Genomic DNA, 19,528 nt, shown 5'->3' on the forward strand with positions numbered 1-19,528 from the left:
AGCTACTAGCGGACAGGCAGACGTTGTCCTACCCAGAAAACAGCTACCAAATTTGATTGCTTACATACCGATAGCAGCGCCACCTACTGGGTCTAATTGAGATAAAAACTCCCCTACTCTAACCCTATCTCCCAAGTTGGGCGAAATTATAGATACTTACAAAATTTGATAAAAATTGGTTCAGTAGTTTCAGAGTTTATCGCTAACATACACCGTGACACGAAATTTATATATATATATACATATATATATATATATATATATATATATATATATATATATATATATATAATATTTACAAATGGTAACAATATAGAAGTAAGTATGCATTTTATACTTAACCGAGGTAGGGCACAGCAGAAAATTTCCTGCTTGAAAATATGGAGCAGCCTGACTGGGATAGTATCTCGACCTTACAGAAGACCACAGCTAAATAACGCTGCTTTCAAGCAGTATTGTGTACCTGTTAGTGAGTAAGGTGACCAGAGCTTCTAGGGGGGGGAAAGGTCGGCAACGCGCTTGCGATGCTTCTGGTGTTGCAGGCGTCTATCAGTCAGTCGTCTACGGTAATCGCTTACCACCAGGTGAGCGGTACGCTTGTTTTTCGATCTAGTTATAAAAAAAAAAATACGGCAAAATATGATAGTTTTCATGAATTTTAAACTTACTCATTACGACTTAATATTTTTATTTTATTTTATAAAGCAAATACATATTATATATAACTCAAAGTTGTAACGCATTGGTGCAACGGCCACAACACTGATAGCTGTAGCTCTGGCGGACGCGGGTTCGCTCGTCGCACATGGCATACATTCGTATCGGCCATACAGATACGAATGTATGCCGTTTGTCAGTCTGGGCGTTTGTGCTTCCGGACTCTGGGATATTGTGTTTCCGGACCCCTCGCCACAGAAGTCCCAAGTGGGGTGCGTTTATTTATTTATTTAAAAGCAAAACTATATATACCTTACATATTTTTATTATACAATGAAAATGTAAGTACAGTGTTAAATAAAAAATATTTTAGTGTGTCAACCCTGATCATAAAAATTTCTAGGGATTTTTAGGTCTTTACCATGAAATCGTGACTTTTCTCTTATATGATAATTTCGCCTCATACCCAAACTTCAAAGTAATAAAATTCAAAGAAATAAAACAAAATTATACAAATATTATTAGTCATATTTATTGACCATATAAAAAAGTTTGGTTCTATACGATTTATAGAACGCTAACATTTTTTGTGATAAATATCTATATAGAATATGCAACAACAAATAATTGTTTTGTAAAAAGCATTTCTAACATTACAAAATTTCACAGAGTTTTAACAAACAACCAAATATGATTGAATATTGAATAATTAACTAAATTGTATATTACAAGTCTTATTATACCTAGTCAAACCTTATACCTAACAACCTCAACCATAATAAAATTTGAAAGTTGGAATTCTTCAATAACAATATTATTCATAATTTTTATTAAATGCATAAACTATATATATATATTAATAGACACATAAACTATATAAATTTTGTTTTTCGTATTAATATATAGAAGATGAATATGGCCCTTTAGAACATGTAATTTAAATGAATACTTAAGATATTACAGATTTAAAATGCAGGGATATAGCGGTTGCAGCGGTACCTTACCTATTGGACAAGGATGTTCAACTATCGAAATCGCAGTTTAAGGTTAGGTATTTAAGTTCAAAAAAAGAACTGAATAGAATAGGTATCTTTTGTTGCTAATAGTATTAAGTATCAACATTGCACCGGTGGGAAGCTAGGACGGGTCGCTAGTAATTTATAATCTCGATATGTATGAGTTTTTATGTAATATTTATTTAATTTCAATAGCAAAAAAAATATTGAATTTTTAATATCTTACCCTTGCCACATTCATATACTTTTTGCTTGTGTAATGATTTTCTTGATGAAATTATATGAATAAATTCTTATATAATGACAGTTATTCATTTTTATATAGACTGTCGACTTGAGGGAAAAAAAGTAAAAAAGTTATGATTATTTTTATAAAAAGTAATTAAAATTCTGATAATTTTTGAGATAATAATTAATTGTTTATATTTTGGCTTTCATTTTGGCTTGTTTGTCGAGAATTTTATTCACAATAACGTGAGCCTCATCGTAGTGGGGGTTGAAATACTCTCGAACTTTCTTCCACCATTTTGAAATATTACTGAATTTATCCGCTGGGTTATAACCGGCCATTTCTGAAAACAAAAACGATATTAATGAATACTCTTTCAGTAAACACAATAAAAACTTAACAAGGCATGTGAAGCAGTTTCATTAGCGTTATATTTCGAATTTCGATACTTTTCTGATCATCTATTTTTATTTATTGCGCACAACTAATCATGAGTACCCTAAATAAAATACATTGGCAACATTGTAGAGAACAATCAAAACCTTTTTTAACAAAGAGATACAAAATTTTCAAAAGACAAAACTTTATGCACAAAGGTTTCACTTCGATCAATATATGAATTTAATTTATATTGCGTTTTTAAATCAAATTAAGAAAAAAAAATGATTTCCTTAGACCTATAACAATACAATGGTTTAATGCATTTTTAAAAGAAATCAATAAAGAGAAAAAATAAACTAGATTATTAACTAATATAAAAATTGAACATATTACTTGGTTGCTCCAATTCACAGGCTGCCAGCAGATCTGCCACAGTTATAGAATTACCAGCAACAAACTCTTTCCCATCACCTAGCCATTTTGTTTCAAAAGTTTCCAAAGCTGTTTCCATCCTCTTAAAATATTCTTCGAGTGTTTTTGGATCGGGATTGCGACCAAACAAAATAGGATCAATATACTATAAAAATACTTTTTAATTAGACAAGACTAGTGTATAACTGAAGATAGAAGTATTGTAGCAGGCAAATTTGATTAAGAAAACAGAAGAGAGAGTGCAACACTGGTTACTCTCTTTTTGCCTTATAAGATATTTTTTAGACACCACGTTGGGGCAACGGTCACAGAACTAGTTTGTGGCTGTTGCACTGGTGGTTGCGCGTTCGATCCTCGCACATGAAAAACATTTGTATTGGCCATACAGATGTTTGCCCTGGTCTGAGTGTTTGTGCAGTCCTTGTAGGTCTCTCAACCGTCCCTCGGAGAGCACATTAAGCCGTCGTTCACAGTTGTTATCGTGTATATGATAGCAATTGTTACTCATTGTAGGGAATATATTCGCCGACCCACATTGGAGCAGCATGATGGATTTAGCTTTGATCCTTCTCCTACACGGGGAAAGAGGCCTATGCTCAGCAGTGGGATATTACAGACAGAATTTTGTAACTTCGTGAAATAACTCTATAACTCAAAAAAATTGAGCAAATGTATTGCCCCACCTGCCCACAGATCCCAAAAATGGCATAACATGAAAATCAAGATATTGGCAGTTATCCTTTTATAACGCGGGGACGGCGAATTTTTTATTTTAAATTACAATAAATTTGCTTATAACAATAATTTAATTATATGGTGGTAAATCATTATTTAATATATCACCTTTAGCCTAAAGTACATAGCACAGTGTAGTCTTAGTCCTATGTGCTGCCACTCCAAGTACTCATCAACACGAGCTTGCAATTTACTGTCTTTAGGGTATAAGCTTTCCAAGATGAGATTTTCTCTAGCCAAATATTTTATAATAGCAACACTGAAATGTGTGAAAAATTTTATAAGCTAACTCTTGAACTACTGTCAATAAATAAATAATAGATAAAGTAGAATTTTATTATATTTTATTAGTATCCGATAAAAATATATAGTAAGGTAAGGAACCTGATGGATATTTTCATTTGTTAGATTGTTTTATCATTTATTTATTGATTCTTTACTTATTTGTTTATTTTCAAGCTTCAAAGTAACTTACCTTTCAGTCAATATAAAACCATTGTGATCGATTGCTGGAACTAATTGAAATCTGTTAATAGCTCGATATTCTTCTGAGTAATGTTCTCCTGAAAACAAATTATTTATTTTTATAGTCATACACATACATACTTTTTTTTCACATTATAAAAAAATAAACATATTTAACATACACACACAATCAACTGCACCTAAGACAACTTAATATCTGTGTTTTAGTCTAAATAATAATAATAATAATAATTAATTTATTGTACACCACAAAGAAACATTACAAAAAAAAAGTGATACATGCAAAGAAAGGTGTACAAAGGGCGGTCTTATCGCTAAGAGCGATTTTATCCAGACAACCTTTGGGCATAAAATAGTCAACAAATAATTTTTTTTAAATAAATACATAATATATGTATGTGAACATTACACACAGATTTGGGAACGTAATCAAACGCCTGAAGCGAAAAAGAAGATCACTATTGATTATTCTTATTTTGATGCAAGATATTACTGATTTTGTAACAAAAACAGTTTGTACATTATTTTTAAAAGAGTAACTTCTTGTTGATTCTTCTTCGCAGAATCTACATTCCAAATTGATGGTAGCTTCACTTTTAAAAATAATTGAAATATTTAATTTGTAAAATGACTATCCGAAAGTGCTTTGGAAACCCATTTGAATAAAGCTATTTTAACTCTAACTGTTACAGTTTATTTACCTTAAGTAATATACAATACAAAAAGAATGTTAAACTGCTACAAAAGTAGGCAAAAGGTCGTTATGTTAATAACATTAAGGCACTACGATAATTTGAAAATTTACGCAATTTTTATTTATATACCTATTAATGTTTTTGATAATATCAATATTTCTGCTTAGAAACCGATAATTTATGGCTTTTAATTTAGTTAGGAACTGAATACAATAGTATATAACATAAATAAAAAAACTACTAAAACATAAAATAATGGAACGGACCTTTACGTAAATCAATTGCTTTTTTCTCAAAATTGCATTTGGATGTTTTTAATAAAATGTACAACGCTCTTGATGGCTGGGACATTAAATCATAATATAATTTAAGAGACATTTTTTTAACTTAGCTCTTATGTTCTTATAATTCTTATAAATAGTTGTACTACTTTTCCAGACTTGTGGTCAAAGTTCAAATAAACGACACATGTTATGACATTAGACCATAGATTATACACTTATATACTGGTATAATTAGACTATAGCAGAGGTTCCCAAACTTATTTTGTCTAGTTGTCTACTGCACACTTTGAGAATAAATTATTTTAAGGTGCCCCCATTTTTTCACCAACTTTAAAACCATTATAACTTCAAATTAAATTAATTATTGCCAGCTACATTGACGGAAATTAAACATCAAATCTATACAAGAATTTTACTATAATCCTCAAGAGTAAACTTGAGACCTGAGCGCAGTAGGTAGTACACATCGGGGTTCAGGTCTCAATTTAACTCTTACTACACTACTACACCTGCCAATGAGAATGGTTATTGAAACGCAACTTTATAGTATTTAGACAGAGTATCTTTTATTCAAAATAAAACAAACAATCGATTCTAAAATAAAAACTAATGTGAAGCATGATTTAAATCGCCCCCCAAGACTCCACACAACGCCGCCCTTTTTTGGGTCTTTTACCACCCCTCTTTAGGCCAGCAGCGCCCACAAGGGGGCGTTATCGTCCACTTTGGGAAAGGCTGGACTATAGTGTTGTTGGTTGTTGGTTGGCTATGGTTGGCTACTAAAAGGCCTTCTACACAGTCGGGATCAACCGCCGACCGTCGTGTTCTTGGTCGGGTCAACCAATTTTTGTAGTCATTCTACACGGTCACTGGTTGACTCAACTTGTCAGTTCTTCTTTGATGAGATGCGCTCGCGACCAAGCCCGGTGACATCAACCAAATATTGGTTGGGTCAACCGTTTTCCTCACTGTCCATTTTTATATCAACCCGACCAAGGACACGATGGTCGGCTGTCGATCCCGACCGTGTAGAAGGCCTTTAACAAAAGTAGCTTGTAGTCTGTAGTATAATAATAACTGGCTGTGGCTAACAAAGTAGTACAATAAAAATAGTAGCTACTTCCTGGATATAGTAAAGTTTTAATTTTTTTTTTTGTTAAAAAGCTTTAGAGAATATTATTTATATATAAAACGTTTTTATAGAATAGATATTTTTTACTAATTTAGGTAATAATTCCTTAAATATTAAAATATCGATTTTACAACTGTGAGTTCTTTCTATAGATGAAGATTATTTTAGATATATTGATTAAATTTATCAACAATCAATATTAGTATAAAAAAACGCACTCGATTTATATTTAATAATGTTGCTTAAAGTTCAAATTTTCAATAACGATAGATTGAATTCGATTGTTCATTAATGTAAAATAGAGACGACGAAAAATCGGTATTCTCTACAATCAAATGAGATATCAATTGAAAATCGATATTACTTAAAATCACAACTTTTTTCTACCTTGGAAATTTTGTATTTCACTCGGACTAAGAAAGTATTTCATATTTTCATTAGAGCGATAAGCGATCGCAACGACCGCAACGGTTGTCGCGAGCAATAGCTCGACGTCATAGATGACGTTACTGTTCGTGACCATATTATTATCGTGCCCACTTCGGCCGCAAACCATAAGTGGGTCAGAGTTAGCTTTCAAAACAACGTGGCGGGAATTAAAAAAAAAAAAACAACTGTCAAATTAAGTTTTACTCCAATCCATACGAAATATTCACTCACAACCCCCATAGCTGCATATTTTCACCATGTTGCCGTATTGCGAGCACACAGCTGACATCTGACATATAAATGCCCTTTATTAAAAAAAAAAAACCTGACAGCGCCCAAATATGCGTTCCATTTACAAAATTCGCCTACAATGCCCGCGGCGTTTTTTGTGTTAATAGAATAGCAAATTCAGTGGTCGTTGTCGGTGGCGTTGTGGGCCTTTAGTGGAACACTATGGAGGGTAATGTGAAGGAAAATCATCTTTATATATCAGAAAGTGTCCGTCGAAATGCATTAAATTAGGGTGACCACACACTATATGATTAAATATTTTATAATATCTTAAATTTGTATAAGTAGTTGGTTAAACATTATACATAATATATTTAACATAACACTATAGCATCAGGTAAATCTTAAAGGAAGCTGCAAATATTATTAAGGTTAGTTTTTTTTCAAATTCCTTTTTATAAAATTAAATATTAAACGCACTATTCACAGTTTACGAGATAAAATCACTCTAGGTGCACATTTCCTTATAATAATTTCTTAAGGTTATATTAACTACATTATTTTGTACAACGTAAGATGTTGAAATTTTCAATAATTCACTAATTTATTCGACAATGTTATTATTTTTTTTTACTAGACATACTTCAATTCATCTACAATTACATTCATAGTATTCATATCATACCATTATTACCCTTTGTCTACACCAGCGCGATTATGGAAAGTTTTTGAACTAATAGCATACACTTACAGGCAGCAGTTACAGCTGGACACTTTTTCAACTTTTCTCCCATATGAGATGATTCTCCTCTCCTCTACCTATTTTATTGGTACCTACATGGTACCTACCTTCCATTCTAATTGTCAAATAAACCTAGAAGTAATTTTTTTTTGTCCAAATGTAAGTTATGCCTTTATTGCAATTGCACAATATTTTAAATCTCATTGGTTGCTTTTTTATTTTTTCTGTAACTTTTGAAGTTAGGACATAAGATAAGATACATAAATGTACGTAATGAGTATGTAATAATGTCTATCAAAACGAATGTAGTTAAACCTAAAAGTGTAAGAGTTTTTGAAGCAGATGAATTCGAGCGATTGTTGCAAGGATTGCAAGTTGCAGCATGCATGATAACTGAGTCACACCAAGTTGGTAAGTAGACGCTGTAATTATCTGATTAGACATTCCACAAATTGTATTATTGCAACCAATTTCGTATTCTATTCTAATAGTTTCTTAATATTTCTTAACATTTAACTAATCAACAAATGTTCATTCATTTCTTATGCTTACAATCTTTTAGTTAATAAGATTCTGTGATTGGTATAACAAAATATAAAACAGAAACATAAAAGTGATTTGTGTAAAAATTTATATTTTTGCAATTTAACTTTTATAGATAAAATTTAACAATTTTATATATTTTTATGTCTTTACCAGTGGATGAAGCAAGTGTACTTAAACGTCTCCGAGCCCTAACAATAAATGGAGCATCAGATGGCAATGCTTGCTCGTGCTGCGGAGTCGGCCCATTTGAGTCTCGGGCACAGCAGACTGCACATTATAAGCAACATTGGCACACGCATAACTTAAAGAGGAAATTATTTGGAAAAGCACCATTGAGCTTGGGACAGTATAATTTAAGACAAGGTAAGCTAATATTTTTTTCTTCTATTATGATTAGTGTAATATAATTCTTATATTAAATATTTCAAATGTCTCAATATCATTTATAATATCAAAATTTCATACAAGATTGTGCAATACAAATTCAATGGAACACATTACTTATTATTATATAATTATTATTATATTTTACTATGACATTTTTTTTATGTAGTATTATTACTTACTGGTAGTAGAAACTTGATATATATGTCTTTTTAGATAATAGATTCACTCTCATTTCCATGTAAACAAAATTGTTTACTATTTCAGATGATTCCAGTGTTACTGGCAGTGATTCAGAAACAGAAGGTAGTACAACAAACCCCGCTAGTGACCTTTTTGCAGCGGCCACTAGGCACTGTAAAGCCTTTTTTACAAACAAGAAAAAGCAAGTGTTCTGTATTTATAGATGTATATTGCACCATAGAAAGGTAAAAAAAGTCCAAATTCAACTTCTTATGTTTGTGTAAAAAAGGTAGAAAATAAGTATTTGGAACAAAGTCCTGCAATGAGACTAAGCAGGCTGTTAAATATTGATGTGTAGTATATATTTGTTATGAAAACTTGTTTTTTGTATACTAGAGTAAAATAATGATTAAAATATTAAAAATGCCTTTTCATTTACAATGAAATTGTAAAATATTTACATTTCTTAATGACAAACTAAAATTATAAATAAACAATTTTGTTTTTTCATTTGCAGGAGGAACTATCAACAGATGGAGAAGGGACAGCCTGGGTTGAACGATGCCAACGATTGACAATACCAGGCTATCAAAGATGGGCAGTCCTCATGGTGTCTGGTGGACATTTTGCAGGTGCAATATTTTCCGGTGGTATTGCAGTTGTTCATAAAACATTTCATTCGTACGTTACTCGTAGAGGCCAAGGTCAAGCTCAGATATCAAGGGATCAACACGGTAATGCTCCACGATCTGCCGGAGCCAGTTTGAGGAGATATAACCAAGCGCAGTTTTTAGAAGTAAGTTTACATTGAAAATTACGGAAAGAAAAAATATAAGTCATAGAATAAGTAGTGCGAGAAAAACAATGTATGGTTTAACAGTGCACTGTGTTTCTACAATAGTATTAGAATATAAAATGTACTATTATAAAGATATTTCAATAAAACTACACAAGGATGTTATATATGTACACATATATGTATGAATTTCCTTGAGTAAAAAGATTGTACAAAAAGTTATAAAAAAAAATTAATGAGATGAATCTGCCAACCCGCATTAGAGCAGCGTGGTGGATTAAGCTCTGATCCTTCTCCTACACAGGCCTATGCCCAGCTGTGGGATATTACAAGGTGAAGTGAGTAAAAAGTAGAAACGCCAGTAAATGTGTGATAAAATATTATTTTTTTAATTATAAAAGTTTTAAGCACAATTTTTTTTTCTAGCATATCCAAGAAATTATAACTGGTTGGGCAGAGGATTTAAAAGGTTGTTCACTTGTGTTATACCGAGCTGTGGGTTCAGTTAACCAGGCTGCGCTTTTTGGAAAGAACTCTCCGTTGAAAAGAGATGATTTGCGTGTGAGGGCATTACCATTTCCTACACGAAAACCCACTTATAAAGAAGTGAAAAGAGTACATGAAACAGTTGCTAGTGTTGAGGTTTATGGTAAGATTTTGTCTATTTTATAATTTTTTTTTATTTTTTTTGGATAAAAGCAAGAGGCATAAAAATTTATTTAATCTTATTAGTGTCAAATTTAAATGCAAGCCTTTGACACTAGAATTTAAACAGAAAGTGACAGTATGGTAAAGTTATACTTCATTAATTATTTTCAGATACAATGGAATTGTTTCAAAAAGCATTAATAGCGTCAACAAGTAAGGCACCTACAAAAAATATTTCAGACTCGAGTGTCGATCGTACTAAAAAGACCCAGAAAAGCGTTAATAAACAGATTGATAGAGCTAAATCTAGGTAATGAGAAAAAAAATCATCTATTTTATTATCTAATTTAATAAAAAAATTGGGAAAATTCGGGGATTTAATAATTTATTTTTATAGATTTATAATAATAATAACTACTTTTATATTCTATTGTGATGTATTCTAATTTCTATATCAATTATTTGTACACTTCCTAACCGCTTTTCTATGCGCTGCCCTATACCCAAAGGTTGTCTGGAAGATATCTCTCTTATAGCGATAAGACCCCCTTTGTACATCTTCCTCTAATTATACTATACTACTTTAGCGGCTCGGTGGTATATGATAATAATAATAAACACGATAACTGAATGATATATTTATTATACGTGCGAGTATCTCATTAGAGTGTCTCATTCCAACTGAGGGCTGCATATACATATAATGTAATGTGCTGACGGCACACTACTTTTGTTTGTATCTTTTAATGGTGTGTAATAAAGAATTTTATTATTTTTATTATTATTAACCAGTGGTTCCTTAGAGATCGAAATAAATAAATAATAAAAAATTTAAATTAAAGAAAACCAAAACATGGAAATAAAAAACCTTTTTTAAAAATTATCATTTTGACTACAGAGACTAGACTTTGACAATCAACAAAAGAGTTTAATATGCATATGTCAAATACAAGGTGTGTAATATATTTTTTATTAATTTAATATATTTTATGCATAATAAAAAAAAAAATATTAGCATTCTGCACTCCTTTTCTATATAAACTATAAGTGTACGAAATTTCATACGCCTCTGTCCGCGCAACTTTCGTAAAAAGGGGTACAAAGTTTTTGTTTCACATATTAATATATAGATAATAATAATATTCTTTATTGTACACCACTAAAAGATACAAATAAAAATATTAAGAGGTAGATGTACAAAGGCAGTTTCATCACTAAAAGAGTGATTTCTTTCAAGCTTTGGGTATAGTATAGGACGGCATAGAAAAGCGGTTGGGAAGTGTGAAAATAATTGTTGTATAAATTAGAATAGTCGCCTCTTTGTGAATATGGGCAAAACACATAAGTTCACTCCATTTTTGGCGCAGTTTGTCCAGCAGTGGACTATAATAGGCTGAAATGATGATTATGATGATGATGATGAAATTAGAATAAGTTACAATAGAATATAAAATTATACATATATATATACATATATTATATAAATTAACAATAAGGCTGCCTTTTGTACATTTTTCTACTAATTATTGTTGCTTGTTTATTTTATTTCTTTTTTGGTGTATAATAAAGTGTAAATAAATAAATAAATTCTATAAAACTGATCCTTCTCCTACATGGGAAAAGAGGCCTATGCCCGGCCTATAGCAGTGCGATATTACAGGCTGAAGCATATATAAAACTTTCTTGCACAGAGAACGACCTCCACGCGAATTACCAACACAACTAATCTCAAGTGAGGATGAAGGACCTTGTTTCATAGACCTAGAGACCCCAGTAGGTTGGATAAAGACCTTATCAGAGCAATGCACTAATGGTGTTATCACTAATTCAAGAAGGGATCTCCTAAACAACTCCGCTGGTGATAGTGATTCATCTGAAAATGAAGAAAAAACGGAACCACAGAAGAAAGGGCACGTAAAGAAAAAGAAAAAGAAGAAACCTGACGATAACAAACAGAATAAAAAGGTCTTGACTAAGATATCTGCTAATGTTGAGAAGGTAAAATTAAATTTAGTTTTGCTGTATGTTTAGTTTATTTTATCTGTTGGTTTCAAGGTGGAATTGCTATGGATTATTTGAGTTGGTTAGCTGTAACAATGTACTAATTAATATTTTTTAAATAACTTAATCGTAATAAGATCTTATAATTTACCACACTGACAATGTCTATGTATACATAAAATTTGAACGTCTTTTTGTGTGAAAATATAAATAAAAAATACAATGAACAAGGGCATTATACTGTTTGTTAGTTAATGATTCAACTAAAAACGAAACAAACTTAAAAAAAAAAAAAAACATTTATGCAATGGGAAATCTTTACAACTTAAAATATTATAACGCTTAAGCAATCAAGTTTTTTTTAACTATTATGTATTATTTTATTATAGATATGGAAAATGATATCGGATAAGGAGTTGACCTCTTTGGAAACAATTTTAGAAGAAATTGAGAGTACTGAGCTAGAAGCGGCTTGCAACACTCAAGATCCAGCTGATGGTAACACTGCGTTACACAAGGCTGCTATCGCCGCCAAGCCAGATATGGTCATGTGAGTACTGTAATGCTCGAGGAATAAGCAGGTGAAAGCTTGATGAGAGCGTTACGAAAAGCGTGATCGGGTGAGGCGAACGGAAGTTGGGAGGGGGTATAAGTTTGTAAAGATAGAAAGACAGAGAGGTATGTTTCATAAGTTTTACTTCAGTTGTGTGGTTTAAAGCACACTCGCATTTAGTACTAGGAAAATAATAACTAACGTCATAGTGGATAGATAAAACCAGATATATATATGTCTTCGGTGCGACAAAGCCAGCCCTGCGGTTACCAACCCACCTGCCTAGCGTGGTGACTAAGGGCAACACACATGAGTTTACGTCATTTTTGGCGCGGACTTGTGGAGGCCTATGTCTAGCAGTAGACTGCGATAGACTGAAGTGATGATGATGATGATGATATATCATATTGAATATACATACATCATAAATTATAGATAAATGATATATGGTTTGCCTAAGTCTGGTCTAGCAATGTTGGATTTTCAAGGAGAACTATTCTAAAAGTTTATCATTTATCAAGGATAAAATCCGAGTCTATGGATTATCAAACTTATTTTTAATCAAACGCAATTAATATATTTATTATGTAAAAATAATTTACCTCAACAGTCACAGAAATAAAGCATTATGTTGCGCCGCCCTAACTGAAATGGTTTTAATTCTGTGGTATCTGTTAAGCAATGTACTGTGTGCGATACAGTAGTGTACTGTAATGTGTGCGATACAGTCGTGTGCTGTACTGTGTGCGATACAGTAGTGTACTGTGCCGTGTGCGATACAGTAGTGTGTTGTACCGTGTGCGATGCAGTCGTGTGGTGTACTGTGTGCGATATAGTAGTGTGCTGTACTGTTGCGATACAGTAGTGTGCTGTAATGTGTGCGATACAGTCGTGTGCTGTACTGTGTGCGATATAGTAGTGTGCTGTACAGTGTGCGATACAGAAGTGTGCTGTAATGTGTGCGATACAGTCGTGTGTTGTACCGTGTGCGATACAGCAGAGTGCTGTACCGTGTGCGATACAGTAGTGTACTGTACCGTGCGCGATGCAGTCGTGTGCTGTACTGTGTGCGATACACTAGTGTGCGATACACTAGTGTGCGATACACTAGTGTGCGATACACTAGTGTGCGATACACTAGTGTGCGATACAGTCGTGTGCTGTCCAGTGTGCGATGCAGTCGTGTGCTGTACCGTGCGCGATGCAGTCGTGTGCTGTACCGTGCGCGATGCAGTCGTGTGCTGTCCGCAGGCAGCTCCTGGGCGCAGGCAGCGACCCGTGCGTGCGCAACCACCTGCTACAGACGCCGTACGCGGCCGCGCACGCGCACTCGCGCCTCGCCTTCCGCCTCTTCCAGGGCGACCATCCGCACAAGTACAACTACAACAAGGTACTGTCATAGTGCGACGCCGTACGACGAAACCTTTCAATAGACACGTCCTTAGATAAGCAGTTTTAAAATATACAGGCATGATAACCTATTTATTTTTATGTATTGCAGCATTTTCAGATGAAGTTTTTATTGTGAGAAAAAAAGTAATGTTTTCGTTATATTAATAATAATTAAACGCGTACAAAAAATAACGTCAAATCTATTTCAGTCTCAAATCCCGGGTCCGGTGACTCTGGAACAGTACGAGCAAGAGAAAGAGAAAAAAGCACAACAGAAGAGAGCGAAGCGTCAGCGGGAAAAGGAGAAACAGGCTGAGAAGAATAAATTGAACAAGTTTTTACAGATGACTGATTATGAAAAGGTAATAATTAATTAAAATACTTATGTCGTAGGAAGAAGGAAGTTTGAGATTAGTATATACAAGTGATACAGATCAGATAGAGAGTGTTGTAACCTGGAGTCTTTTTACGGAATAAATCTTCAAAGACTCCAATGTCAAATGGTTAGTTTTAAAGTAGTTACAATTTGGTTATTTGAAAATTCGTTAGTTTAGTTCTAGTCTTGGTTCCATATCTTAAACTCAATATACTATGCTTATGTTTTGTGAGCTCTAATATGAGTTTTTTCTTTTCCAGGTAAAAGCCGATGTACCGAAATGTTTCCTCTGCGGTACTAATTTACCAAAGCAACCGTTCGAATACAACAATTATAAGTTTTGTTCGATAAAATGTCTACAAAATCATAGAAATCTCCGACCATTGCATAAGAGCGCGTGATACAATCAATCAAGTATTTCACAATATCCACGGGCTCTTAGTTGCCAATGCCATTTGTACTACATAAAATATTTGTTTCATTAATGGCATGTTTTTTTTTTTACAATAATTTAACATAAGACCAGCAGTTCTAAGACTGTCTAGAATCGCTAGAAACGTCGTTATAAATATATTAAATATATGATATATACAATATATGTATTCTGTAACATGTTTTATTTTAATGTATCGACATATATATTTATACAAGTACATATCTTAATATATATAAATTACGCGTCACGTTGTTTGTCCGCGATGTACTCCTAAAATACTTAACCGATTTTAATCAAACTTGCATACCGTGTGTAGTTTGATCCAACTTGAAAGATAGGATATATTTTATTTTGATATAAGTCATTATTATATTTATAAAAAAAATAGCTAGCTAGTTTCAAATATATATTACACTAGCGACCCGCTCCGGCTTCGCACGGGTATAAAATATAATTATAGCCTATGTCATTCACTGAAAAAATGATTAAAATCGATCCAGTAGTTTTGATTCATTACTGCCCGTGGCCCGCACGCGTTAACTTTAAGAGTAAAAGCCGACCGGAACCGCCGCAAACGCTACGTACCGCAATTTTTAAATCTTTAATATCTTCGAAAATATTCATTTAAATCATATGCTGTAAAGGGCCATATAGATCTATATTAAATCGACAATGTATTTAAGGTATTTATCTTATTTTATTTATATTTATATTTATATTTATTTTTAAATGACACGGTAATCACGTAAACTCAAATCGCGAGTTGGGATTGAATATCATTAGTTTTTTTTTTTTTTGACGTGACAACGTCTAATAAACCAATGAACGCCGGCGGCATGCACGAAAAAAGGATGACTCATTGCGTTATGCTTATTGTCCCGTTACCTTCAGTGATAGCGCAAGCCGCATCTATCTATATTCCATATACTATCACTCGATTGACCTATACATCCGAGGAGATGTTTTGTTATGACGTTGTCACATTAAAATATCGTCCGTAAACCAACTTAACAGACAGCCAATTTTTTTTTATTGTAACTAGATCGGCAAACAAGCGTAAGGCGCGCCTGATGGTAAGCGATTACCGTAGGTTATAGACGTCTATAACACCAGAAGCATCGCAAGCGCGTTGCCAACCCTATCCCCAGTTCCCCCAGGAGCATTTTTATAAGCCTTCACGGTCATTTTCATTTGGAAGCGTTATACTGCGATTATCATTTTGAGACTCCCGATATAATGACGATGAGACGTCCCGTTACTATGGCGTCTGCAAGTTCGTCGAAATATCGAAAATCTCAAAAAATAATCGCGGTAAGTTCCGTTTAAATGAAAATATTACTTTGTTCATTTTTTTATTACTATCATTGGCCTGTTTAATGTAAATATTTTGGGACGAAGAAGAAAGGCGTGCCATTTCTATTATAAATATATTATTACAGTTTGATTTAGACTATTAGTTACCTTTTTTTTCTTTTTTTATTTACGAATTAATCTTTATTATATCACGCTGGCACTAAATTTTAATATGTTTTCTAGAAATCAATTGTAATAAAAATTATCCAGCAATTTTTTGTTTTTGGATCATTTGTCGCCCCTGCCCCCTCCTCGCTACGCCACTGGGTCTCCCCACCGTGCCTCAGCGAGCACTGTAAGCTGCCGGTTTTGGTTGTTATAATAATTATACACTTGATAGCGATAGCTTATTATAGCGGTAACAAGTAACTTAGTATGAATAATATGATAATTATGTATATTTTGTTTTAAATGATGACTGTATTTATAAAAGTGATAACTTGATAAGATTCTAGGTTTATTTAGATAAATTATTTTATATAATATAAAGTGTAATGTGTGCTGTGTGATTACGGCAGTAAAGAATATAGCCACCCCCTCTCTCTTCCCGTGGGTGTCGTAATAGGCGAATAAGGGATAACACAGTTCAACTACCAGCTTGGAACTTAAAAAGCCGACCGATGGCGGGATAGCCACCCAACTGCTGACTTTGAAATACAGAGGCCAAAGACGGGCAGTAGCGTCTTCGGTGCGACAAAGTCTATGACTGATGACTGAGACTATGGGCAAAACACAATGCGCCATTTTTGCCGCGAACTTGGGGCGACCTATGTCCAGCAGTGGACTGCGATAGGCTGAAGTGAATGTATAAGTGTGTATTTATGTGTGCATGTATGAATGTGTTTGTGTGTATGTAAATATATAAAAATAGTAGGTATAAGCCCATATTGCTTAAGGCTAGGCTAAGAAAAAAAAAATGAAAATTGTGCTGTTAAATTTTTTAAGATAATATTGTAATAGAAAGAACGCGTTCTAGCTTTATTAGACAGTCACAAGACTGTCGATATTTGTTCCTTTAGGCAATAAATCGCTATAATAATAATAAGCTTAATTTTAATGCATGGTGTATAATAAAAGCAGGGACGTTTTGGAGCCTATGAATGTAAATTTTAATTTAAAAAGTGATAAAATTTCTTAATGAAAAAGTTCACTGCCAAATTGCAATAAATATGTGTCGTAATGTTTTTTGTTTTATTTTCAAAAATACTGAAATTCGATATCTCTTATAAGAAGAGAGATAAACGTTAAACGTCTATGTGGCTGATTCTATAATTAGCATTTACACATACATTTCTTCACAACTTGACAAACTTTTTTTATATTGTTACGAACACACAAAGAAACTAGCGCCATCTAGCGGCAACCATTGAAACCACACAAAGACAGCGATAGCATGAAACTCTCTACTCAATACTAGATGGCGTTAGAGGAACTATTGTGGAACTATATAGAAGCAAAGGGCTGAAATTCGTAGTGCTTTGTGTTGGACCTAGTGCTAGTGAATAGTCTTGAAAAGAGTCAGCAGGTTTTTCTTTCCAAATTCTTCGAAGCCTAGCACGTAACAACTGGTGTCGGAAGTAAGATTTGGAGATGCCATTGACTCCGAGAGAAGACTTCAAGGGCGTCAGGACAAGGGCACAACGAGCTGCGGAGGCCACACCTACTGGGGACCAAGCTCTGCCCAGCGTGGACCAAGCCCCGCCCACTGATCCCGCCTATCATGCCACGCCCCTGGCCCCGCCCACTCGGGCTCTGGCCCCGCCCACTTGGACGCAGGCTCCGCCCACTCGGACTCAGGCCCAGGCCCCGCCCACTCGGACTCAGGCCCAGGCCCCGCCCACTTTGTCTCAAGCCCCGCCCACTGGATCCGCCCACCTTACCACGCCCACCAGCGACACCGTAGCTGCTACAGACTCTCAAGTGGCTCTTCTATTAGGAAGTTTAATTAAATTAATGGAGCTGCAAAGGGCAAAAGGGCAAAGGGCAAATGAAATTCGTGCTTAGCAAGAATCACAAGAGCAAACAAGTTTCAAATTGCAAGAATCACAAGAGCAACAAAAGGCTGAAATTCGTGGTGCTTTACAAGAATCACAAGAGCAACAAAAGGCTGAAATTCGTGGTGCTTTGCAAGAATTACAAGAGCAACAAAAAGAGCTCCAAAAAAAAAACGCTGTGGGCTATAAAAGATGTTAGTGACGCAGTGACTAAGCTTCGAAAAGATGTCGACGTAGTGGAAGAACGAGTTACCGGGTTAGGTTTGGATGTTGAAAATGTGAAAACCGGCCTCACTGAATTACAGAAGAAAGTAGTGTGCCTTGAAACCACGGGAGCCGCGATGTCTAGTGGAAGTACCGGAGTGGCGAAAGAACCAAGAGTGAAAGTGCCTCGGTACGGTACTACTCCGTGGAACGCTTATCGTCAACAATTCCAGACGGTTGCTACTGCCAACGGATGGACGGAAGAGCAATGCCTGACCGCTCTCACTGTTGCGCTCAGAGGGCAAGCTTTGTCGGTTCTGGAAGCACTGTCACATACAGGAAACGGGTTCCAAGACTTGATGGAGGCACTTGAATCCCGGTACAGGGAGCGACACCTGGAACACGTGTTCCGTGCCCAACTGCGTGACAGAGTCCAATGCTCAGGAGAAGGACTACAACAATGGGCGTTGGAAATTGAGAAACTCGTCAGGAAGTCATACCCAGGAGCCGACATTAAGATGGTAAACACGAATATTGTTCAAGCATTTGTCGACGGAATCAAAGACCTGGAGGTTAGAGCTGCAGTGAGGCTTCGTCACCATACGCTATACGCTATGACATACGGCAGATCCATAAGATCCGCGAAGTCTCTGAGGAAGTCAAGGAGGTTAAGGCTCCCACCAAGAAAAGTTCTGGAGTTATGTGCTACAAGTGTGGCGAGAGGGGGCATCTTCAGCTGAACTGTCCGCAGAAGAAGACCCAGATAGCAAGGATGAAAAGGATCGAGGAACAAATAGAGGAGCTGAAGAAGCAAGGGGTTTCGCCTCCTGCCCGGGATCAGGAGTATGACTTCAAGACGAAACACCGCAGCGGAAAGTTGCATAGGAATGCCGACACACTCTCACAAAGGCAGTGTTCGGAAGTCTGCAAACATTGTGTTAAGCAGGAATCTAATGAAGTAACATTAAAGCTATCAAGAACAAGTCCTTTGGGTATCTGGGCGAATGATGCTATGAGGGAAGGTCAAGAAAGAGATGACGACCTTCGGCACATCATCACATGGAAGAAACGGGGTGACGTAAAATCAACCTGGAGTGAGGTTGCACCCACTGGCGCTGTCACTAAGGCGTACTGGGCTCAATGGGACAGTCTGATACTTCAAAACGGAATACTCCACTCTACTACAAACCGGAAATGGGAGAAGACTAACGGC

General features: G+C 34.8%; 2 protein-coding genes across 2 annotated transcripts; one reads left to right on the top strand and one right to left on the bottom strand.

The window, feature by feature from the left end:
* Nucleotides 1-2,067: 2,067 nt before the first annotated feature.
* Nucleotides 2,068-5,095, bottom strand: LOC123656420 (glutathione S-transferase theta-1). The gene is made up of 5 exons (XM_045592107.1): nt 4,898-5,095; nt 3,926-4,013; nt 3,559-3,709; nt 2,677-2,860; nt 2,068-2,245 (listed from the first exon to the last, which is right to left on the bottom strand). Exons 1-5 carry the CDS (start codon nt 5,007-5,009, stop codon nt 2,094-2,096), a joined length of 687 nt encoding a protein of 228 aa, XP_045448063.1. The 5' UTR covers nt 5,010-5,095; the 3' UTR covers nt 2,068-2,093.
* Nucleotides 5,096-7,551: 2,456 nt separating this feature from the next.
* Nucleotides 7,552-14,940, top strand: LOC123656370 (ankyrin repeat and zinc finger domain-containing protein 1-like). The gene is made up of 11 exons (XM_045592060.1): nt 7,552-7,860; nt 8,149-8,358; nt 8,647-8,807; nt 9,080-9,358; nt 9,785-10,007; nt 10,178-10,316; nt 11,698-12,004; nt 12,397-12,557; nt 13,812-13,950; nt 14,162-14,314; nt 14,589-14,940. Exons 1-11 carry the CDS (start codon nt 7,737-7,739, stop codon nt 14,727-14,729), a joined length of 2,037 nt encoding a protein of 678 aa, XP_045448016.1. The 5' UTR covers nt 7,552-7,736; the 3' UTR covers nt 14,730-14,940.
* Nucleotides 14,941-19,528: the final 4,588 nt, after the last annotated feature.

The sequence above is a fragment of the Melitaea cinxia genome, chromosome 9 (genome assembly GCF_905220565.1).
Source record: "Melitaea cinxia chromosome 9, ilMelCinx1.1, whole genome shotgun sequence".
In the NCBI taxonomy this organism is placed as follows: domain Eukaryota; kingdom Metazoa; phylum Arthropoda; class Insecta; order Lepidoptera; family Nymphalidae; genus Melitaea; species Melitaea cinxia.